The following is a 26,112-nucleotide window of genomic DNA, read 5'->3' as shown; positions in this document are numbered from 1 at the left end:
AACTTCTTCCTTGATTTTCTCACCTTTTAGGATTTCTGGAAAGACGTTTGGTGCCTCTGTTCCAGGCCTCCTCTTGTGGGTGGCAAGACTTTAATAACCCTGTAGCAGCATGTCTTTTGCAGGACTAAAACTTTTTGAGGGTAGGCACAGAAATTTTTAGATGATGGTAAGTCCCTCCATGATTTTGTGCAATTAATATGCATGTAAAATTATCTTGTATTTATCTTTTCTTTGTATTTTTATAATATCATGTAACACATAGACCACTGGATCTTATCTGTGGCTGCACATTAGCAGCACATGGGGTACTTTCTAAAAGTACCAATGCCTGGGGGCTGGCCTGGTGGCGTAGTGGTTGGTTCACGCGCTCTGCTTCAGCTGCCCAGGGTTCGTGGGTTCAGAACCCCAGGCGCAGACCTACGCACTGACTATCAAGCCATGCTGTGGCAGGCGTCCCACATATAAAGTAGAGGAAGATGGGCACGGATATTAGCCCAGGGCCAATTTTCCTCAGCAAAAAGAGGAAGATTGGCAACAGATGTTAGCTCAGGGCTAATATTCCTCACACACACACACACAAAAAAAGTACCAATGCCTGGGTCCCACCCCAGAGATTCTGATTCACTTGACCTCAGTTGGGGCCTAAACCTTATGGGCTTTAAAAGCTCCCCAGGTGATGCTAATATGCAGTGAACTAGAACACTGACTTTCTCTCACTTCCCATTTTTTTTCCTTAAAGACATATTCTAAGTTTCTAATAGTATACGTATATACATGCCTCTGAGAATTAGGGATGTCATTCCCCCTTTCCTCTACCTCCCCTCCCTACTCCCTCTCCAGGGTTTTATGTCCAGCCTCATGTCCACTGGTCCCTGCCTTGGAGCCTCTGGAGGCCACGAAACTTAAAATTCACAAACCTGCACTGCTGGTCCATCCACTGAAATGGTTTTGAAAGAAGGAAACAATCAGAGGAGACAGAGGTAGTGGACACACAGCTGTTTGATTTCTCAACTCTTGGAATGAGGAGGTGATGCTATAGTGAACAAAACCCGTCTGAATTTTTGCCAGGGTTCTGTCACACTACAAAAGTCTCTGGGTGGTCCTTAGGTCTCTCAGCCAAGAATGCTTGCTTCTGTAAGAACTAAGATTTTAAGGAAGGAGAAAGTGCACATAGCTGAGTAGAAAGAGTACTGATATGAGATTCTAAAGGCTTGAGTCCCAGATCTGGGTTCCATTAGTAAACAACCTGAGACCTTGAGCAAGTCTTACACAAGATGATTTCCAAAGCGTCTTCCATCACTAAAACCCTTTGATTCAGAGGGATCTATTTCAACCCCTTTCCTTTCAAAAACTGTTACAGAACCATAGAATTCTAGATCTGGAGGAGACCTTAGAATTTACGTAGACAACTTCCGGAAACTTGTGGTCATTTTATGCTAAAATCATCATCACTTAGCCATTGCACAGGACGTGGGCTATTTGGTCTGACTTCATGTTACTTTATATTACTGCTGCATTTCTTCAACCTTGTAGAGCAGTGAGAATGTTGATGGGGTAGGAAGCTTGGAATCCAAGGTTCAGTGGCCATGCCTGGTGATGATTTAAGTCTGATTGTATATACCCTTGTCCAATGGGAAACTTTTTAAGTTCCTTTAAGAAATTATGCTCTAACATTTCCAAAGAATAGCTTTGATGTATCACCTACTAGTAAAATCCATTTGCAAAGTTTTATTACCAAGCCATTTTGGGATATTCAGAAACAATCTGTTGCAGAAGAAAAGCGCCAATTTTCCCCAAGTGATGAAATTTACTACATCCTATCTCTTATACTAGCCATCTCCCTGTAATTCCTTCCTTTAACTTTGCACACTGCTTCTGTAATAAAATATAACAGTGCACTTTTAATTATTCAATTTCTATATGCACATATATGAGTGCCTTAGAAAAATTTAATTCCTTCATTCCATAAATATCTTCCATCTCCTATTGTGTAGGCACTGTTCTAGATGTAGCAGACACAGCTGTAAACAAAACAGACAAACTCCTTACCTTCCTGGGTCTTGTATTCTAGTAGAGAGAGTCAAACAAAAACCAGATAGGGAAATAGTGGATATTAAATGATGGGTGCTAATAACCAGTATCGTTACAGGCACTGGTTTAAGATGACTATATCCACATGTCTTTAAAAATAAAGAAGCGAGAGGAATGTTTTAATGTATTTAAAATATTTTAGAAAATTAACATGAAACTATTGGTTATAATCAACAAAGTTCAGAACCAAAGGAAATAGACTTAATTAAAAAAAAAAGAAAAAGTAAAAGAAATTTGGAGTAGGTATAGGTATTCCTGATGCTACTAGCTAGGGCTAGAAGCAATAGAATCTGCATCTGTGGAAATGTTTGGTATCAGCATTTTACCATCTTGACCGGTGAAAATAGCTTTCTCAGGGACAAGTAACTGCACTCGGTTGCCACTTGAGATCTTTTTCAGCTTTATGAAACTGTCACTTTTAAATATTAGGTTAATTTTGTTTGCATAGATGCTAATAACAAAATCAACACAAGACTAAATAAATTCATTAGTACCAACTCCAGCTGCCCTGGGTGTGCCTCAGATGCAGATGCAGATCACCGCTGTTCAGTGAGGGCTTGTTTATCCAGATAAAGTGAAGGCTGGAAACAGCCTCCACAGTGACAACAAAAATCCCTAAAGTGCTGTCGAGAGAGAGCTGGAAGGAGAAGTGCTCACATTAGAACATGGTTTCTGCTCTGCTTTATCATCTTTGTGCTATGCGTTTTGTTGTTTTGGTTTGGTTTGGTATTTTGGCAGTTCTCTGAGCTTCTCGCCTGATTACTAATATGGAGAATGTAATATATTTGCCGACCATAATTGTAGCCTTGGGAGACTGTATAAATTAATATTGACAAAGTGATGAGATAATTAGAATTGTGTAGAAATTTTCTTCTCGGTTGCCTCATTTATGAAAGCAGAGGACTCAGACCACACGACATTTGAGGCTCCTTCCAGATTTGAGAGCTGGGATTTGAAGATTACTCAAGATACCACTCCTTTTATCCAAACTTCCTCTCCATTTGATGAACCCTTGTAGAGGATATTTGTTCCCATCTATTGGACATAGAAGCTAAGGTAGAAAAAATTAACTAAGCTGCTTGAGAGATAGAGTAATCATTTGAAACTGGAATGAACCCAGGCATATTCCTAGCTTTATCCTAGAGACCATTTTTGTCTAGTGACTAGAATCATGGATGAAAGGCATAACTGAGGTAAAAACCTACCATTCAGCTCTAGCTGTAAACCCCAAAACAGGTGCTTCAGTAGCCACTTAAAAGCACCTAATCTCCAGCACAAAGACCTGTTTCTTGGTTTCCAGCTGTGAGCAGGATGGCCGCTGGTGAGCTAACTGCTTCAAGAAGGTTACAAAAGATAGGGGGTGTGGAGGCAAAGGTCCTGGTTCCAGCTGACACTGTATCAGACCACTCAAATGAGAAGTGATTAAAACTCAGATTTTGACTGTGGATTTCTTTTGAGGTGTTCATCTTCTGAACTAATCTATTTGCACCACCTTTGAACATGCAATATTATGTATGATAACAAGGCAATTGATGCTTTTACACTGCCAGTAGATTGTGGGTTAATTAATACTCTTGTTGGTAATGAAGCAAGGTGAAATGAAGTGAGACAGAGCTGAAGCATAAGGTCATTAACATACACTGATTAATAATGGAAATGTGGAAGTTTTCATTACAGCATAACCAATGGGCAAAGGAAGATGTTTAATGGATAAGGAGATAAGTAGGAGTACAACATACTTTTCAGGGAAACAGTCCCCATTTAGAATGCGAATGAATCACTGGAATGCATTTTTTTAAATTGCATCCTTTTCATGTTTACTCCACATGATCTCTTCTAGTACTTTGAGTTCAAGCGTAAGTCTAGAGCACACTAGAAACAAACTAAAATATTGTAGAGCCATGGGAAATTAATTTCAAGAGGATCTGCAAATAGGAAATGGAAAATGAAATACATGAGGGACAAGAATTACCTTAGAACTTAGATCTGAAGCCTCCTGACTATAAGGATTTTGAAAAACTTGAGCATCTTAAGAGTATTTAGACTTTCTTCTTTGAATACATTTAAAGAAAATATCAACCACTTTCTGGAGGGTTAGAGTGAAGGCCTTGTCCTAGAGCCTGGAGGTGAGATAGAGGGTCTTGAAGGTTTCCTTCCCACTCTATTCTAAATGAAGTACACATGTGACTGCTCGTTTCTGTCAAGTCAGTCCTGGGGGTGATATCCTCAACCCCTGAACCATGAGAGTTTCCCTGTGTAAACTGCAGCCAGTATGGAAAACTTACAAGTGAATGGACTTTCTTCTTTATTCACATCGGCACATTTTATTTACTTTATTTCCTGTATTTACATTTAATTTGTTTCACTTGAAATGCTTTCCCTCAGCCTCAAATGCCCAATTTGATACTCATCTTTTTGGATAGATGTCTGTGAGGAGCCTTAGGTATTTCTTTCTTTGTAGTTCAGTAAGTTTTCTAGAATGGCTGTATTATTTGTATTTGTCTTATTATTACAAATAAAGTATTCTGGTTATACTGAGAGTTGCCATAAGTAGGTACATGAATTGTCGATTTTCAACAAATCAGAATATATAAAATGAAAATCTTATTTTTAAGTATAAAGTATAAAGGCTCTGTCTAATAAGTCACAAAGTTTGTGTAGAATTACAAGGTCCTAATACTCTTTGGTTTTATTATTATAGGAATCTTACTGGCTTGAATCTAGATAGTGTCTTTGACATACGATGAACATTGCTTTTGAAACACAAATCTTCAGTATAACTTGTATTTTTTCTCATAAAAACAAATTTGAGAAAGATAACAGCTTTGTTTAATCTTCTCTTTATATTCTGTCTCCCTAGTATATTATCCTTTAAGAATGAAGGCTGCTACTTTTATTTCTTTTCTATCTGTAGTTCTATAATCTATAATCTCCATAGCACAGTTTCTCAGTTTGGTGCTGATTTCAGTTCTTGTAAATTTTTTTCTTTTTTTGTTCTCTTAACAAGAAAGTGGATTTTTCTTTTAAAAAGAAAACTGCTCTCAAATCTTAAGTTTGTAGAACTAACATATTTTATCAGTGAATTTTGGGACTGTTGGCATATTTAATATTGTACTTTAGTAGAAACACGTGTGATTTTTGTCAGTGTCTGCCTGTATTTCCAGAAACTTGTTTAAATGTGTACTGCGAGTCAGGCATTTTTGGAGCAGCAAATTGAAAGGAGCAACAGATTCTGAAATTCATGGAGACAAGATATTGTGTCAATAGGAATTTGACAATCTAGAAATTTTAGCCAAACCATAATTTTACTGTAACATCAGCGACTGAAATTACTCAAACTGTATTTAAGACAATGTCAAAGGATGAAAAAACTCTTTTTTCTCTCTCTCAGAGATCTTGTCTGTCATCTCCTCAGACGTGATATCATCAGATATCCTTGTCTTTATTTTAAAATCCTGTGACATCTTCCTCAAACAAAATTTAGCGTCCTATCAGAAAATGGGGGGAAAAAAAGTAATTTTTCTGTGTACGAGTGTGTACTTCAGATAGTCTTATAAGTGAGGAAGGGATGTTAGTGGATGACAATTTGTTGATTATAATCACTGCATGTTAATCTCTCGCAGCATGTTTCAATCAAATTATTGCTTCATTTAAAGAGTGCAGTGCCACAGAATTGTTGTAATTGACAAGCACATGTCTAAAAGGGATATTCTTTGAGTGGGAGAATTTTTGTCTTTAACATACCTATAATTGAGCTTTTTCTCATTTCTCTTTGCATTTCTCTTTCTCCTTATAACCTTCCCCTCCCATTTCCCATTATTCTCATTTTCTGCCCTTGGGGCTTTCTTGCTCTACAATTGAAACTATTCTTTTCATTCTGTTTGCGGCTTTTTGCCTCATTCGAAAGGCTGCTACTTGGCTGGCAGTCCTTCCCTCAAATCTCAGAAATAAATGTGAAATTAGACAGAATTGTTAAATATGGGTGAACAGAAAGTGAGGAAAAGTAAAATATCTTGTTGTAATCTAAATAGTGACAGAAAATTATTTTCAGAGCAATTCTGTATCCTTTTCTGCTTCAGACATACTGTTCTTGTCTGTTCTCAGCAGGCAGGATATTTGGTGACTCTTCTAACTTTTAAGTCTTTTAATTCTTTAAATGAGCTTCACTTAGTGTGAAAATGAAAAGTACAAATTAAAATTGCCCACTGCATACCTGGTTGGATATTTCTACTTAAATTCTCAGTCTAAAAATGAACCTAGTTTTAGGTTAATGGGTGTATGTGTCAGGACCCATGGTAAATAGTAGCTCTAATATTAAAGCATCTGGTATTTTCCTTCTTATTACATCCCTTTCAATGTGCTTTAAATACACCTGTTATGAAGAGAGTTATATAGTACTTAGAGCAAGTTGCACTTTTTTCCCTTAAATTTTCTCCCTGTCTTGCTTGATATCACATATTTTGTTTTTGCATAGCAGGCTACAGATATGGTAAATCTAGTGTCATGTCATGTGTTTCGTTAACAAAAAACAGGGTGAAGATCTTTTCGTCCTAATTTTGGATCTTCTCTCATATCTCGGTTCAGTTTGATCTGAATTTGAAGGCGTTGCAAGCCATTTTCATTTACTGCTGATGACCTGTAGAAAAATTTTAGTAAGCTCAAGTTCTTCTAGTGCTGACTGCCATAGTATGAGTGTACATCTCAGGATTATGATGACAATTTCACTATTTGACAATCTCCTGGGGAGGGTGTTTGTTTTTTTTTTTTTTAAACAGAAACATGCAAGGCAAATGTGTCTTCATCAGCACATTCTAGAAATCCACAGTAGTGAGATCAGGATAAATTCACAATACTTATCTTTCCTTAAATGTACTTTTACTGCTTTTGTTAATTGAGAAACTTGAGAACCCAACTACATTACTGATTATGTGTTTGAGTTTCTGAAAATTTTTTGTGTGTATGCATTATTTGTGGTTAGGGATGGTTGCATATAACAGAAAAATTCTGACAGTGACTTGAGCAATGTATAAATATACTTATCTCTCATGTGAAAATAAAGATGGAGAAATGCAGTCCAGAGCTGGTAAGGCCACTCTGAAATCAGCCAGGACTGAGATTCTTTCCAGCTCTTTGCTCCATTTCCCTAGAGTCTGACCTTCATTTCTTGGACCAGGATGGACAGCAGGATGGAGCAAGTCACAAAGAACACACCTGTTCATCACACACAGCTCTGCTTTTGTCTCGTGGACCAAAACTTAGTTTCATGGCCATATCTAGCTGCAAGTGAAGCTGGGAAATATGTTGTTTTGTTTTGTTTTTAAAAATATCTAGGAATAAATATGCCCTGGAAAAATTCTGATTCCTAACAGAAAGGAAAATGGCATATGTAATTTTATAAGTGGAAGCTTATGTTAGTTTGTTTTGACACTTTAGAATCAAGGCCATAATTATATATTTCTGTTTCTTCAAAGAAATATAAACATACTGTGATTTAAAGCATTGTATAATCATTTTTTAAAAAGCCTATAAAAGTGGTTTGGATTAGCTCTTGTATTCTTCTCAACAAGTGACTATTTAGAATGGCCTCGTGTATTCTTAACATGCAAGGTTTACTTCACTGTAAGTACCTTTCTCATGTCTGATTTGAGCCATTTAATTCATGTTTGAGAATTCTACATCTTTTACTCCAAATGTCTCCCTAGGAGCAGTTAGAAATATTTTTCATAAAATAAATTGAACTAAGATATTTCGTATGTTACAGCTTGGAAGAAGTTTTATTTTTTTAAACAATAGCACAAATTTGTTCTTTAAGAGTAGCTTATAGTATATAATTGTATATAATTATACTGTGATGTTATATTCTTGGTGATATTTGAGAACTCATACGTGCCTGTTACATATCTGCTGTGTGGGTCAAATCACCATGAATCATGTGATTTCAGTGCTAAGAGAAAGACCTAAGGATATTCTTAGGTGTATAAGTAGTACATTTATTTTAAAATGAAACAAAACTGACTTATTAGCACTATCTGGGACAAAGGAGCTTATATGAGTGCCATTAGCCCCAAGTCAAAAATATCTTGGCCAGTGGTAATTGATGCCTCTTTACCCAGATGTTGGGCTGATAGGCACAGATGATAACTGAGGTGAGGGACAGCCAAGACCTTGACATAGAAGGCAATTCTTTTGATTTAGGAAAGAATGAACAAAATATAATGTGACTAATGATTTTCAGTATCTGTAATGTTAAAATGGAGTTGTTTATCTAGAAGGAAAGGAAGAATTTTATGGTTTGACCTTTTAAAAAAAATGTTTTAGTTTCTGCTTTTACATTTCAATTTTTAAAAATATAAATATGTGTAATTGGCCACCAAAACATCTTAAAAGTATTAGGAATTTGTGGGCGATCTTAATCCCTCCATGATATTGCCAGTTCTACCTTTAGAAAAGCAAATTGGCTGGTCTCATATCTATTTGCTGTGGCCAGGTGTTCACTAGAAAATAAAAACAAAATAAAATTTGAGTAGGAATAAAGAACTCCAGCATGCTGGCACATAGATGGAAAACAACTTCGTAGGGGTATCTTTGGGGATTCAAGGCTGATAAAAAGACCAAGTTCCTGTATCTATGGTGCTTCATCCCTTCCAAACGCTACATTCTATGACTTTCCTGCCCTTCCTTCCCCCTACCCCTGGCAGGGACTGTTTGGATCCACCTCCCAGGAGAGCATAGGGCAGTGGGAGAGCTAGAGCTGAGGCTCCGCTCACCTTGGGACCTGGGCTCCTTCTGACATTAACTTTCTGAGGAGCCTCAGTGGTTCTTCACCTTACTTGTCTCAGCCTCAGTGTCATCATCTCGCAAAAGAGAATGTAAGACCTACCTCCTAGGGTGGATCTGAGGAGCACAAATCATGTGAGTAGAGTTCTTGGTACAGCACACAGGGGTCAATAAAGGGTGGCTGTTGTGATTATTTTCAAATAGAGTAGCTACTCTCTTCCCTTCTCTACTTTTCCTCATTGCCCACTGAAGCCACCACTGGCTCCCTTGTGCGTGGTAAGGAAGAGATGTGTCCAAAGCAAATTTGGGTCTCTCTAGGGCTAGATCATGTATGCTGGGTGGTGGTAGTGGGTGGGGGTTGGGGTGCGGAGGTTTGCTTCGAGTTCGAATGAATGGAATATTCATTAGCCTGGGGCTTGTAGGCTGCCTTACATGGTCCTTTAATGATCTCAACAATCAAACTTCAAACCCCTCTGGAAGTTGAGACCTTCTCATACAACTTTGTCTTCTCCAGAGAGCACAGTGCTCAACCCTTAGTGATAGGTATTCAGTCAACGGTTGTGACCAAACCTTTCTTTGTGACCCTAAACCACAAGTCTCCCTTTCACCTGTGTGAGAAAGAAAGCAGCTGTGTGGTATTGAAAAGAACTTGAATGGCTATCCTGGAAACCAGAACACAAAGGCCTGCCTGCTGTCAGTCACTGGTTGAAATATTTGTCCTAGAAATATTTTTAAACATAGGCAGTACATTAAAGTAAATTTTCTTGTGTTGAGAGTTTTCAATTTGTGTAAGATCTTGTGCCCAGTTTAGAAAGAGCCTTAGTTGTGTTTAGTTGTGTTTACTTTAAATTAGTACATTTGTAGGATATCTTTTTATCTTTAGTATGTCTAGCTATCAGGCCAATTTCTTAGCTTTAAAAAAGGCAGCTAACTATCCACTGCTAAACTTTAAGGAAAATAACTTCTTTCTAATATCCCTAGAATTTCTGTTAACCAGAAACAAAAAAAATAAATAAAATTTTGCTTGTCTGAAATTCAGTGCTAATGATTAACAATAACCAGGAAAAAAAATTACCATTCAGACTGGTGATATATTTCAAATTTTGAAGGAAAGCTGGTAATGCAGATTCTTCTTGGTGCTTGGGAGATAAAAATATCATACTTGTCCTAAGCTGAGTCAAATATTAGAGTTATTGCTTGAAATAACCATGCCTTAGACTTCTAATTTAAGATTTAATGTTTAAGTTAATTTTTCTTTGTTTCATGAATTCGTAGAATGTTTAATTGACAAGCACTTAGGACTACAGTGTCTATCTTACGAATGCATTATGTGATGTTAATCATACGAGATGGAGCAACTCGGAGAGGTCGATTATGTTAGACTGAGTGAATCTTAGAACCAGATATTAATTTTGTTGGTAGATGCTGGCAGATAGGTATCGAAGGCTTCATACCCATAGCAATTCCCACATTCTAATCTATAAAGTTAAATAATGTGATACTCGCATTGATCATGAAGAAATTTTTCCTCCTGGCTCATTTGTGAGAGCAACTGCTGTTACCAATCAATGAGCTGTACAACTGCAAGAAGAGCCTTTGGGGAAAAACAGTGTGATAGATGGTGTGAGAGCTGATTATCAGAATATCCTCGGTTCCTTTCAGTCTATCTAGAGTCTGCCCCTACCGTTTACCAAAGTGCGTCTCTCTAAAGCCTTCAGGCCAGGGAACTCCACACACGAAATGCAGTAGCCTTTGAATGCTCAGTCTGATGAACCTCCTTCCAGCAATTTTTGACACTTAGGATCTGCTCTCTTTTCCAATCCTTTTTTCTTGTTGGCTTCTATTACATTTGTGTCTCCCAATTCTCCTGTTTCTCTCTTTCCTCTTTCCTCTTCCTTAACTCATCTTTCTCTTAGCATTGCCAAAATGTGAACATCCACCCCAGCTTAACCCATAGACCATTGCTTACATTTTCCTAGGATTGTTATTTGAGAATTCACGTTGTTCCCAGCCATTCTCTTTATACAGTAGTCCCCCCTTATCCGTGGTTTCACCTTCCACCGTTTCAGTTACCCGCAATCAACCATGGTCCAAAAATCTTAAATGGAAAATTCCACAAATAAACAATTCATAAGTTTTAAATTGTGCACCTTCTGAGTAGTGTGATGAGATCTTTCGCGATCTCTTGCCATCCCGCCCGGGACGTGAATCATCCCTCTGTCCATTGTATCCCACACTGTATACGCCACCTGCTCGTTAGTCAGTCACTTAGTAACGTTCTGTTATCGGATCAACTGTCATGGTACCACATGTGTTCAAATAACCCCGCAAAGCGCAAGAGTAGTGATGCTGGCAATTTGGATATGCCACGGAGTAGCTGTAAAGTGCTTCCTTTTAGTGAAAAGGTGAAAGGTCTCGACTTAAGGAAAGAAAAAAGTCGTATGCTGAGGTGGGGAAGATCTATGGTAACTTTTATTACAGTATATTGTTATAATTGTTCTATTTTATTATTATTGTTAATCTTGTGGCTAAGTTAAACTTTATCATAAGTATGTATGTATAGGATAAAACATAATATGTATAGAGTTCGATGCTCTCTGCAGTTTCGGGCATCCGCTGGGGGTCTTGGAACATATCCCCTGTGGATAAAGGGGGACCACTGTACAGCAGCTCCCATAATCATCCAGCCCTCTTTAGCAAGCTCTGGTTTTTGATGTTTTTGCCCATAGCTTCACTTAAAGTAAGCTAGGGAACCCAAGGTTAACATGTTTAAAAGTAAACTCGTCCTCCCTCCGCTTAGGCTTCCTTTATCCAGTCTGACTTCACTGACGCAGCAAGTGCAATCTGTGTCTCTTGTCACTTCTCACCTTGATAATCTCCATTCGCTTCCCTTTTCCTATAGAACAAGCCCCAGGCCCCTTAGTCTAGCGCTCAGAGACCCTGGAGCCCAGGAATTGGCTCTAACCTACTTTCTAGCTTTACTTTTGAGTTATACCATGTGATCACTTTCATTACCGTTTCTCGACTATACCACAGACCAAGACTTACAAACTCTCAAGTGCACAGACAGTTAATATGTACGAGGGAAGCCAGCTAGGGCAGAACCATGTAAACTGGAGAGGGCACCCTGCATAAAAAGGGCAACTCAGCTCTAAACCATGGTTGCTGTATGAGATGTGGGTCTGGTGTTGCCAGGTCTGATTTTTAAATATTGTCATCTAACAAAAAACATCTTTAAGGGCTAAACAAGGCCCAAAGGCCACAGGTTTGTGACTCAGCCACAGACGCACCCACATTCACTCCTTTACTCACATTTTCTTTGCCTCTTAATCCACCAATTCTTCTTGAAAGTTAGGGTGCATCTTACACCACCTGTTTGGTAAAACCTTCCCTGGCATATTGGAGTCTCTCCTTATCCCCTGTGACATTTATGGTTGGTGCTGCTCAGTTGAAATGTTACCTCATTAAATTCATTTCATGGGGATACATGTCTCAGCTCCTAACTAATTATGAGCTTGAAGCCATGGATCACTCTGTGCTTTCCTGTCTTTCAACCCCTAGCCTCTTAACAAACGCCTTATATATAGTCAGTTATCGATACTCAATTTTCATTGGTTGATTAGTGGCAGTTGGAGAATTGGGACAGGATCTAAATATTATTTTATGAAAATAAAGAACAGGTAGCATTTATTGAGTGCGTGATGTATGCCAGGTTCTCAGCCAGATGCTATAGATACACTGTTCTATTTAATCCTGACTACAATTCTGCTAGGTATGGATGTGATATCCACTTTATAGGTGACCTAACTAAGGCCCAGAGAGGTTAAGTATTATGCCTAAGGCTACCCAGGTAGAAATCCAGCTCTCTCGGGCCAGCCCCGTGGCTTAGCGGTTAAGTGTGCGTGCTCCGCTGCTGGCAGCCCAGGTTCGGATCCCGGGCGCGCACTGACGCACTGCTTCTATGGCTATGCTGAGGCGACGTCCCACATACAGCAACTAGAAGGATGTGCAACTATGACATACAACTATCTACTGGGGCTTTGGGGGAAAAAAAAAGGAGGAGGATTTGCAATAGATGTTAGCTCAGAGCCGGTCTTCCTCAGCAAAAAGAGGAGGATTAGCATGGATGTTAGCTCAGGGCTGATCTTCCTCAAAAAAAAAAAAAAAAAAAGAAATCCAGCTCTCTGATTCCTTTTGCATTCTTTACACTCTTTTCTGAGCTTCCTAGCAAGCTTGGCAGGCACATGTGAGCCACGAATGGGTTATAACTATAATTGTGCCTAGATGCTGAGAGCAGCCGATTCTGGCTGGGATGGCAGGAGCTTATGAGGCCTGTTGCCTCTCTTAACCCCAGGGTGACCTACAAACATGACCTTTTGTGTGGAGAAGGTAGGCAAGCACTGTGTCTATTACTCCATGCTCCTTCTAGTGCCGTTTTTAAAAACCAGCATGTGAAATGTAATGTAGCTGAGAACATATACCTGTTGTATTCAAATAATTCTTTCCTAAAGAAAGAATGATAGGATTCTCAAATTTTACAAGTTAAAATAAAAACAGATTTTATTATTTGAAGAGTGCCACCCAAGCCCTGTCTGTAGTAATTTCCTCTCATTAAGGGGGTGACTTTTAAGGTTTGTTGTAGAAATAGCGTTAAATCAATAAGTATTTCTTGTGCAACCAATATCGAAAAATTAATGTAGATCTCAAGATTTGGTAGTTTTAGAAGGGCTAAGCATTACTCTTGTGAATTGTAAAAATATGCAAGAATTGAGTGAATTTAAAAGCTGTGATAAACTGCTGCATTTGAGGTCATTAATATTGGTTTCAGAAATGTAAAATACACTCAGAAAGAAGCATAGCTTTTAATGGTGTAGCCCTTTAACCTATGATTCAAACATGATCGTTAAAAATTTTTTTTATTTGTGCTTAATCAAATTACATGGTACATTTTGGCACTGCTTCTCAAAAAATAATGGTAAGTTGTAACGTTCCAGGGCTAGAGATGGGCCCTTTCAAGTACAAAACTTTTCTTGGCTCCTTCAAATAAAGATTAAGTAGAATGTATTTTAGAGTGCCTTAAATTCCATCTCATCTGAAGCAGAAATACAGGTGAAACAAAACTGCTAACAGTACTTTAGGGAATATGAGTTAGTACAAAAATGTTGACTGTTCACATTACCGTACTTAGATTAAATGGCTGCTATAGTCAGTTGTCTGTCAAAATTCTTTTCATTTGCTTTCTTGGTGATTCACTTTTAACAGATGAGTAGTTTCATTATTGCAGTGCATTTTGCTTATGAATGTTGAAAAATAACTGAAGTAGATTTTTCTAATTGTTCCTAAGTAACCCTATACAGTCATGCACCGCATAAGGACATTTTGGTGAACAATGGACCACATATACAACAGTGATCCCATAAGATTAGTACCACATAGCCTAGGTGTGTAGTAGGCTATACTATCTAGGTTTGTGTCAGTATACTCTATGATGTTCACACAACAACGAACCTGACTGACTACATATTTATCAGAACATATGCCCCTTGTTAAGCATGACTGTACTCATGATTTCTAGATTCAGGGTTTGTTTTTTTGTTTTTTGTGGGGTTTTTTTTTGGTGAGGAAGATTAGCCCTGGGCTAACATCTGTTCCCATCTTCCTCTACTTTATATGTGAGACACTTGCCAGAGCATGGCTTGATAAGCAGTGCGTAGGTCCACGCCCGGGATCTGAACCCGCAAACCCTGGGCTGCCAAAGCGGAGCACACGAACTTAACTACTACGCCACTGGGCCAGCCCCCCAAGATTTGTTTTTATGTTTTTGTATTTTATTTATTACAAAAAAAAAGAAAAGCATTAAGCTTAGGCCTTTTGAAAACATTTAGATCAGTTCCTCTAATGTGATTACATTTACATTAGAGAACCCTATAAAAAGGATCTGTACCAAACCAATTACTATGCCACCTTCACACAACTTGAGGATGCTCTAGAAACACTTGTGTTTTGCGGAAATAAGATGGAACTTTTTAGTGCTTGATACACTTAAAATGAGACTGAGAGAATATTTTATACATAAAAGAAAAATACATTCAAGTAGAATCAAATAAAAATACACAATTCTTATACCTTAAAATTAAAACAATAACAGATGATAGGGAAAAGTCCCATATTAACATCATTATGGCTAATTATAGACATGAATTTTAGAGCCATTTCTATCAAGCCTTTGGATTTAGACAGCACATTGATATATTTTATTTCAAGTTACATAGTACTTAAAACTGTAATAGTATTTGCCTTCTAGTTTTGATTGTTATCACATGTTACTTTTATACTGGAAGAGTACTTCCTGTGTTTAAAAAAGCCACTACAAAATATTTTTTTATTTTGGGGGAGGGAGATATTCCCAAAAGGTTAGCTGAACATTTTTGTCAGTGATGAGCAAAGAATTTGGGATTAGATTTAGTGATTGATTTAATGAATAGAATTTCAAAGAAAAGTTTTTTGCGTATTAATACCTAGGTATTCCAGTTAGAAATCAAAATGAATACATCTTTTTATTCAGAATGTTAGTGTATGTGGCAACTATGAATTTGTTTAAATGAAAAGTGCTTTTATACACAAAGGTGCTTTTCTGCCCAGTCTTAAATTATTGTTAATTAAGCACTGTATAATATAATAGATAATTACAGAATTTTAATGTGGATGCCAGTGGATTTGCTAGTCTTTCTAAACGGCTGTTGTTGGCTAATAGTCTTCAGGGGATCATTTATATAGCCATTGTGGTTCTAAAAATATCTCTAAATACCAATGGGACAGCCTTTTTTCAAGCATGGCTATTATAAAATGTACTTTTATTTGAAGTGTGTCATTTATATCATATCACTCAATTACTTTCATGTGCAGCAAAAAAAAAAAAATACCAATGCTGAAAAAAATAAAAGAAAACTATATAGAGAAAATTTTCAGAACAATATAGTGTTAAATAGAGAAAGATTTGAGTTGGGGGTATTGGGAATCTGTTCTATTCATTAGGATTTTAATTAAAGGTTTTTTTTGTAGCTTCATTGTTTTTATTTTAACTAATATTTCTTTAAAAGAGAGATAATTAGGTAAATGCTGTTGAATATTAAATATGGTAGTAGCTTAGAGGAAAATAAGCATTTCTGGGTCAAAACCCTTAAGAAAATATTGTCACATGAGCTAATTAATTGAATTGAATGCCAAATGGTTTTGCCACCATCCAACCACTCTCATAGTCACTCAGTTCATTATCTAAAGCTGTTCCAGGATGGAATGGCTAGTTATGTCCAAGTTAATGGTGTTCTTTTTAATCTCAGCTACTAATGGAGTAAATCTTGATTAGAGAATAGTTCCAACCTCGTTAAATTAACTAAGTGTAAGAACATCCCAAAGAGTCTGAACCTGTGTGTCACATCAAGCATTTAAATGTTAAATGTGTGACGTTCTCAGGGCTGTCACCCAGTGGTGACATTCTGTATATTGTCTGATCTATAAGAGCCCGTTGAAAACCCTAAAATAGATTCTAGGCTACTCTGTGGTCCTTGCTGCCTGTATGTAACAGTGAATGCAAAAAAGACTCAATTTCTAATCAGACCAGAGACGTCAAGGATTTTCATCAACCACATTTACTACAGAGAAATGTGAGAATTTGTGAACATTACTGTTCAATGGCGTCCCAGAGGGATAGTTTTCAAATTGTATTCCAAAATGTCCTGGGGGTTCAGGCATTATGCCATTGTTTGATTTTAATTTAAACTATTTTAAAAACTATAATAAAAGACATACAAAGTTTCAGATGTATAGCTCAGATTTTTCATTTGGATGACCAGTGATTAACTTGTGCTACCAGATTAACTAGTTTCAGGGCATATCTTAGAATAAAGCTTCTCCTGCCTTTTTGTACAAATACTTGAAACTGCATATAATCTTTGCTATCAATTTGGAAATTATATTGGAGGTCAGAGTTTGCCTGTCACTTTTGTAAACAGGGACTCTAGTAGAGAGCTCCTAGCTTGTCTATGAATACAGGCTGTGCTTGTACACTCACATTAAATTGTCCAACCAGCCACATTCCCACAGTTTTCTTGTACTGGACTTAATTTATGCCCAGCAAGGCCCAGACACATCTGTTTGAGAACTTGCTTTTGCCGTAGAGTAATAGTGAGTTAGACCAGTGACTGTTAGCATATTGCAGTGTGATACAACATTATAAGTTAGGCTTATTTTACATTTTAGGTGCCAGTTGTCAAATTTATTTTTTTAATAAGGAATACTCTTATCATAAATAAATGAATATCTTTGAAAAAATTCCCTTAATACTCTCCATTAACACCCCGGGTTTATTTTAATTAAGAGCATCTTGCAATTAGAAAGCAAGCTTTAAAAACAAATACCTTTTGCAACCACTTACCTGTGTGGATCAGGATTATCTTGATGTTCTGCAACCAGACAAAACATAGAAATAAACTAACCACTGCAGCTGATATAGGACTGTAGATGTCATTCACAACTTTTATATCAGAGATTTGTGTTCATAAACATAGCCTTGTTGTTTTTCATTGATTAACTTTTAAAGTAAATATCACTGGTTATTTCTAAAAATTCTGGAGTGTTTTTAATCTTCAACATAGAGCTGTAGTGCTCTGTGCTGGGTAATTCTTTCTACTTACACATTTATAGAGTGCAGATCTTAGCGTAAATGCCATTGAATATACAAGCTCATTATTCTTATAATTTATTACTGTTTGAAATAACTAAAAATTCAATGTCCAGAATGTAAAAGATATGAAAATTAAATCATATAGTAAAATGAATTTTAAGTTAAGGAAATTAGATGAAGACTGTTATGGCAAAAGCTCCATTTTGTAAATCTGCATATAATCTCTTCTATCAGTTTGGAAGTTATCTTGGAGGTCAGAGTTCGCCTGTTTAGCAGTTCCATATTACATTTAAGCTAGACTTTTCCAAGAACACTCAAGGCAAAGAGGCAATAAAAATGGAACCTGTTTTTGCTGGTTGAAGAGGTAGAAAAGGAAATAGGAATGAGCAGATTGTGATACATTGTACCTGCTCTCCATTTTTAACTGGACTTGGTTCCCTCTCTCTTCACAGCATTAAGAAAATCACTCACCACTTTCTCAACTTCTTAGAGATGCATTTGAGAGAGAAAGGTGAATGGCCTTGGAACCTGAAGTGTATCCTCTGGGTTTTATTATCCATTGTTCTTGCCCTAGACTTAGGTAAATTGCTTTAGAAAGCCTTAATTTGTTAGAACCTGCAGGCTTCATTCCCTGTGGGACTGGAGTGTATACCTGAAAAATCTTACAAAGTTTATTTTTAAAAGCATATTATTTATGCATTGATTTTCCGTACTGTCTTTACTCACAAATATAAATGACGTTGTAGGAAAAAAAGATGACGAGTTGTATATTTAGATAGCCTTGCAACAAAGAAATACCTCCTTGCTTGAGACAAGGAGTTTAAAAAAATCTTAACTTTAATAAATAATGTATTTTGTGGTTAAAAGACTCCTATCTAACCCCTCCCACTACCACCACCATTTATCATATTTCTGCCGGGCACACTGTTCTGGGGCCTGGATGAGCAGCTACCCTTCTTATCACCACTTTGCTTACCTTGCGTTTGTTTCTCTTCCTTTGCAGAGACCCTCCTTGATGACTTCCTTCTCACGTACACCGTCTTCATGACGACTGATGACTTGTGCCAGGCGCTCTTAAGGCAATATCCTTCATTAACTTCAGGATGCTGTGTCAGCTTTTTCTCTGACAGATGTCTCGCATTAGGAATTAACTGCCTTTCTTAATTTACACAACCCCACGGTAGAGTGTGGATATGTTAAATATTAATGTAATGATATCCAAGGTAAAAGATGAAATGAGACAGAATAGACAGGGGGAAGTGGAAATACAGAGCTGCTGTTTTCACATTCTATGTTGTGGGTAAATTGTACTATTTATATTATGTTTTCTTCAAACCTATGTCTCAAGTCTTTAGAAACCTGGAGGTAAATTTCGCCTACTGGGTAAACTCCAGAGTCAAGAGCTTGAGTGGATTGGCAATAAGTGAACTTATGAGACAATCAGTCAGTTAGTGCCAGACCACTTATGAGGGAAAACGTACATTTGCACTGTCATGTTTCTGGGCAAGTGTCCCAGGGGACAAGCCATTTCCCCACCCAAGAGGTCTAACTACCCCCTGTAATCAAATGTCATTTTTTCAGAGCTTTGTCACGGCTCTCTTATAACGACAGATGTGATTAGAAGGTTAATGACCAGTTAAGGAAGCGTTATGATTTTATCCACTAACTAGAAGAGATGCAACATAGACACATTGAAAGGCCAAAAAGCCAAGCCAAGTAAGTAAACTCAGAGTCTGCAAATGGGCTTCTTGCCTCACAGTGTTTTAGGAAGTAATTTCAGAAGCATTTAAATAGCCTGTTAACTATCAGGTTTTTATTAAACCAAACTGAAGATTCCACTTGAGCCCACATGAAAATTTTTAGGAAGATGGATTTTTTTTGTGTATATACCTAAATTTTATTGAGCTCTAATGATAATGGTCTCGGTAATATTCTTTTCCTATTAGGTAATTGTTACATTTCTCCCCACTTGACAGAATTTTCCTGTAAAAGTATACTCTAAAACTTCATAAAGGACATAATGGAACTAAAATCTCTCTTACTAAATATATAAGCTAGAAATGGTGATTACTTTTTAGTGCGTTACTATATCACATGGCCAACCAAAGTTACAGATATTTTGAAACTTTTTAGAACCAGTTCATAAAACTGATCTTGAAACATTATTAGTTATTTTGAATTTTGAAAATTTCAATAGAACAGATTTCTTCCACAGCTTCCAAGTGGGGTGTTACTAAGAAATTGAACAATAATTAGAAGATTTTCAATTTCACCTTATTTAAAAGTTTTAGCAAAATATCTATGAGCTAATTTTACCTACATTTTAATGATATCATATTTCCAAAAGAATTACCATTCGTTAAATAATATAGTTTATTTTATAGCAAATTAGATGCCTTCAGACTATTGTTTTCAAATATGATCCTAATATTATTTGTGATTATCGTTGACTAATTCAGTGCCTCATAGGATTTCCCTATAAAGAATCTCTAAAACTTTACTTGGATATAAACATGTTTTGAGTCTTTGATTAAGACATTTTATAGGAAAATTTAGTTCAGATTCTTAGCAGCCATTTTACTAAATATCAAAACCCATGAAATCCAGAACATTTTAAGCCAGGAGTCTTGCTACGTGACTATTTCTGTATGTCTGCAGACTCTACCTTTTATGAAATAATACAAACCACAAACAAAAATATGGCATCCACAATTAATCTGAGATATTTTTATGTACATCTTAGTGAAGATACCTTTTCAATCCTACTACAACTTCTAAGGAGCGGTCCGAATTATTTTTTGTTGCTTTTTCCCCCATTATTTTTGCACATTATTTATAAATTAGAGCCATTTGGGCTATGTTTGGATATCTTAGAGGGATATTTTTATTGTAATAGGATTTAATACCTTTCAGCTTCTATCATCATAAAGAGCATTATTTAAGCTCACAGCCCTAGGTTGGCTAATGTTCAGTGCATTACACTGAGGTTATAACTCACCCAATGCCTTCCCACTATTCCCCTCTCTCAGCAAAAATTATAAATTATTATAATGTAGTGTGGGCAAAATGTGAAAGAATGAATATACCCTAACACAGAAAACCAGAATAAAATAACTGCAAGTTTAATCAGTTAATATTTTTAAAAATACATCTTGTACGGAGGAGAACAAGATTAAGCAAATAAATGGTAGCAACTGTGGGTGGAGAAGAGAGTTGAAGTTTCAGTCCCTACATTGCTTTATCCTGCAGGGCCGTAATTGCAAAACATATCTGCAGCTTTAATAAAAAAAAAAAAAAAAAAAAAAAAGTTTCTCTCTTCTCTTACATATGCTGACCTAAAAGAAAGAAGTTATTAGTATTTATTAATTTTCCACATTGTTTTATTTATATTAGTTGAAGCCCTTACATTCACAGGAAAAGAAGAAAACAGTTGTGTAAGTGGAAATAGTGTAAAATAAATTTTTACAGTTTGCCTTCTAAGTGAAAATCTAGAAGAAAAGATATTTGAACAGATTCTTTTTGTGTTTGCCTGAGTTTATTTCATAGGTGGAAATCAAAGAAATCGGATGGTCTTAATGTATTTTTGCAAGTTGGGGAGACAGTGATTCAATTATGTTTTAAAATATTTACAAGCCTGATATAGAACTTATTCCTATTTTGCAATTATATATCAGCATTAAAGAATATAGAATCCTTTCCAACAATCCCAAAGCCTACCTGTGTTTGGTGTCATAGCATTTCCTATTCCTCGTTAACTCTTCAATGTGTCCAGAATACTCAGAAATGATCATTTTGGGGACAAAAACACTAAGTCTCTTTGGAAAACACCAAGCTTCTGTCTCATTCCTAGGACTTTAAGCACATTGCGTTTGAGATTGTAATTTTTATATAATTTTAACAACATAGTTAACATGTGTTCATTGTATACAAATTAGGAAATGCTTGTAAGAATAATAAAAATAATTCATATACTCTGAAATCTCATTATCTTGAGAACCCACTGTTAACTTTCAATATATATTTTTCCAGGTAATGAAATTATTCGCATAAATAAGCATTGTTAATAGAAGTGGATCATCCTAACGTATTCTGTTCATACTTGCTTTCCTACTCAATGGTATATTGTGAATGTTCTATATCAGTAAATGTACTGCTGGACCATCATTTTTTTGGCTGCAGAATAGCCCGTTAAATGGACATGTAATAATTTAGTTAACTGTTCTCAATGGTTGAAGCATTTAGGTTATTCTTATTTTATTTTTTTTTTATTCCAGTAAAAATGAAAATTAGCAGTGCTTTTTTCTTATGTTTGCACATTTATCCAAAACATTTTTTCAAGTAAATTCCTAGGGATGGCCATTTGAACCATATTTTGGATTATGCTCCAGAAATCTGTGCTCATTTGGGGCTACTTTAGAAGTAACTGGTTTTACAGAATGTGAATTTCTGTGGATCAAAGGATATTTGGCCTAGTTCTGACCTAACTCTTATGGAAATAATGTTACCTATGTAGTGAGCCCAGATCTTCTCTTGGAGGCACCCTTGAAATTAATGGGCCACCTAGTATCTCTTGGAGGTGGTGTTACCCCGTGCTGCATATGGAAGTATGTTGGCAGCTGTCAATGGGATTGTCTAACCCTTATCTTCATGGCCTGCCACTGAGTATACGTAAATCATTTTTCTGCATTTACTTTTGCTTTTTTCAGCGCACACCTTTTGCTCTCCCTACACGTATTCTTTTCTTCCTGTGTGCTTAGATACTTGTAGATTCTTTGGAAAATATGCTTTAGCAAGAATAAATGGATCTCTTTATATTTTTATTTTCAACAATGTAATATTCTTTCTTAACCATTTGCACCTATTCTGCTAAGAAGTATCAAGGCAAAGAAGAAAACTCAGACGTTCCTTGTCGAAAACGTAAGGTCTTGCATCTTGTTTCCCAGTGGATTGCTCTGTACAAAGACTGGTTGCATGAAGATGAACATTCAAAAATGTTTTTAAAGGTACTGTAATACTTCCGGATATTCTTTGATGCCAAATAACAGATTTTATTTTCAGTTATACATTTCAAAAATCTCATTTTTGGTAGCAGTCATTCAACTTTTCTGTGATATTCAAGTTGTGATTCAAAGAAAGTATAAATTTACTTTGACTTCTGAGGCCCAGTACTCTGTACATAGCATTTTTTTTTATTTTAAATAATTCATTATGAAAAAAATGTAGAAGGCAAATTTTACATTCACTAATTTAAGGTTATATAATAAGTCATGGGAATTTTTTTATTGCAAATGAAATAATTAAGGAAGGTAAAATAAAATATACTTTAAAACTTGATAGAGCCAGCCCCAATGGCCTACTGGTTAAAGTTCGGCGTGTTGCACTTTGGTGGGCTGGGTTCAGTTCCCGGGCGCAGAACCACACCACCCGCCTGTCCGTGGCCATGCTATGGCAGCGGCTCACATAAAAAAAAAAAAGGAAGATTGGCAACAGATGTTAGTTCCCCAGCAAAACAAAAAAAACTTGATACTATTTAATGTGTTGAGATTTATTATAAGTTGAACTAACCAGTCCCATAGATATAATATTTGAATAAAATTACGTTTTTTTATCATTTAAAAACTACATTGACAAGATATACATTATAAAACTGTTTTAGGACGTGGTATATTTTGAGAATTTTAAGCAATAGTAACTTATAAAATAGATACTAACCTAAATTTACATTTGGAGTTAGATAAACTTATATATTTTTCTAATCATTAATAGGCTACAATATCTTTTCAACAAAGACAATTCTCTGGAGATGCTTTGTAGACAGTTGGAGTCTTTTGGCCACCAAAACCATACTAGGTGTGCAGGTTAACACAGAGAAGGGGTAGAATGGAATTCATGCAAGGAAGAGTTCTATTTCAGAATAGTCAAGTGTCTAATCTGATTCTGCTTTACATGAAGGAAAGCACTTTGAATTCAAAATTCAGATGTCATTTAGACATCAGGTTAACAACTGGTTTAACCAAGTCTTTGACTAAACTAATGTTATTTTCAAAACTAGGTAATTTAATTCGATTGATTTTTTCCCTCCCAGATGATTATGTGGATATTATTTTTTTAAATATAGAATAAGCACGGAAATCTTGAGTAGTCAGCCAGAGACCTCTAAGTTTCCAATATGTTTTCCTACAGCCCCTAAGAGCTGCTAGAGAGCAATGGCAGTTGAGTGAGGGGCTGGGAGAGGTGGAATTCACTTGAGGTCTCATGGTACCTGGTTTAACCCCCTGCACTGTACTGGATTCCTCCATATTTCCCTGGACAGGATAACTAGTATATGAGTCTTAATCTGTACAAAATGAGCATTAAACCAATTGAACTGCTAGTTTTTTTTCCCCCAGACCATATACAGGAATGTACTGGATGATGTATATGAATATCCAATACTTGAAAAGGAATTGAAAGAATTTCAAAAGATACTTGGAATGCACCGTCGCCAGTAAGTATTTAATTTTCCTTGTTACAATTAATGAAAGACAACAGCGGCAAATGTGATAGAATTTGAGATGTCTTATAAAGTTCATTTTGAACATTTTGAATCTGGGATTCATCTTGATTCCTTAGCTTTTCCAGGAGTAAATTGTGTATTTTGTTTTTATCATCTCAAAATCAATGAACACTAAGTCAAGCTCATTGACTATTTTTTTTTTAAATCCTGTTAAGACAGTAGAAACAAACTGAGCCATAACAATCTGGCTGCACAAAAACAGTTATTTAATAAATCATTATTTAATTTTAAAAGGGTAAATATTTAACTTGTCATTTTAGGGGGTTTAATGGAATAGGAAAAAAGTTTTATAAATAGGTTGCAGCAAGTCATGGAGCATTTTAAAAGCTCGATTTTACGGATTCCCTGAGCTTTCTTTATTAATTTAGAAAGATTAAAGAAACCATTTATTGAGTGACTTCTGGCGTGTGCAAGTATCCTCGAGGTCTTTGTCATTAGTCTTTCAAATTGCCAATACCTGACTTTACTCTGATTTACCACTCACTCTCCTTATTAATTTTGGTAAATGAAAACATCAAGTCATTATTCAGTTTTCAGATATAGCTGCAAAGTTAATCTAAAGGGAAAAATTGTTCTCTGATTTACAATGCAGTTTCTGCTTAGTAAATATGAAACACATCTGTTGTCAAGTTGTGAAAAACTTCTATTAAGATTTCAGGAGTCACAAATGCGCTTCTCATAGAAAATGTTATTTTAGGCCTTTCAGATTGCTGATTTGAGATTTAAAGCCTGACAATTTTAGTAAAGGGAGATCCTATTGCAAATTAAATGTCTATATAAATTAAATTTAGGGAGCAAATAAATTATGTGTAAGCCTTAGTCCTCAATCATGAAAATCACACGTTTAGAAATTCAGAAATGAGGTGCAAGTTAGGACAGTGTGTTAGAAATTAATGTTGTGAATTTTGGTGTCCTTTTATCACAGTTTACACTATAATAAGTTTCCATAGCTTAAGACTAGTATGAAAATATGAACAAATGAAGAAAAAAGAAAAAGAAAGACAACCTTTATGTCAAAATAATCCCCCACATGGAAGTTGGTCTATGCTATAAGGCAGGCCTGTCACAGTTGGGAAACTTTCATTCATGGTTTAATACATTTAAATGCACTAATGGAATTTAATACATTTAATACATTCCATTAAAAAAACTTACATAAAGATGGGAAATAATAGATTAAAATTAAAAAATGATATTAAGACATAATTCTTGCCTCTTTGGTATAAAATTACGAAGTATCTTTAGATTCTGGAGTAAGATTTGAGCTGGGGACCTGCAGGAGGTCCCCCAGGTCCACATAGAAACATCCTGGAAAAGATGTGCCTTGGCTGACTTATTTAGGTATCTGAATAACAATAATTTCACCTAAAATCTATCAATATATGGGAAAACTTAGAGTTTTTATGGATCAAATAAATCCAGTTCTTCCCTCAATGCTCACTTCTGTGAGTAGAAAGCAAAATATACCTGTTAAATAGATAGCTTTTTTCCCTCCTTGTTCACTTGAAATCCAGAGCCCAATGTCAAGTGTGTTATACATAGTAAATTAATGAATACTGTGTTTTATCTTTTTGAAAAGCAAAAACCTCTGCCCCGTGCCTGAAAATTAGTCTTCTGTAACAATAACTGCATTATTTTGGGTTTGGGACAAAGACTGACTTCGTCTCGTCTTCCTTTCAGCACCGTAGATGAATATTCACCACAAAGGAAGGTAAGGCAAGACCCTTCTCTATCTGAAATGGGGTGATCCGGTTTGGAGACCTTGCCTTGCCTCACTTGGCATCACTTCATAATTAAAATGAATACCGCCTCAAGTGGAACAGGGCTGGGTGGGGAAGCCTGGGGCTGCGGCTTGCCTGCTCTCTCCTGCTCACTTCAATTTCCCTGTGCTGGTACAGATCTGATTTCAGCCATGTGCCCTTGACTTGATGACATTCTGCCTATTTTTGTGGTGCCTGTTGGAGTCTCAGAGTTTCCCCAATGTGATATAAATTTGAATTTTAAA

At 36.3% G+C, this 26,112-nt stretch overlaps 1 protein-coding gene across 2 annotated transcripts in view; it reads left to right on the top strand.

Moving 5' to 3' along the window:
* Positions 1–26,112, top strand: part of RAPGEF5 (Rap guanine nucleotide exchange factor 5) — a 221,499-nt gene that overhangs the window by 154,524 nt on the left and 40,863 nt on the right. For both annotated transcript variants that reach the window (XM_058527007.1, XM_058526996.1), the window contains exons 12-15: positions 18,555–18,624; positions 22,401–22,554; positions 23,941–24,038; positions 25,788–25,818. In XM_058527007.1, the coding sequence (XP_058382990.1) occupies positions 18,555–18,624; positions 22,401–22,554; positions 23,941–24,038; positions 25,788–25,818 (353 nt within the window). The remainder of the gene's footprint in view (positions 1–18,554; positions 18,625–22,400; positions 22,555–23,940; positions 24,039–25,787; positions 25,819–26,112) is intronic.

The sequence above is a fragment of the Diceros bicornis genome, chromosome 3 (genome assembly GCF_020826845.1).
Source record: "Diceros bicornis minor isolate mBicDic1 chromosome 3, mDicBic1.mat.cur, whole genome shotgun sequence".
NCBI lineage: Eukaryota > Metazoa > Chordata > Mammalia > Perissodactyla > Rhinocerotidae > Diceros > Diceros bicornis.
This window is presented reverse-complemented; position numbering and strand designations above follow the sequence as displayed.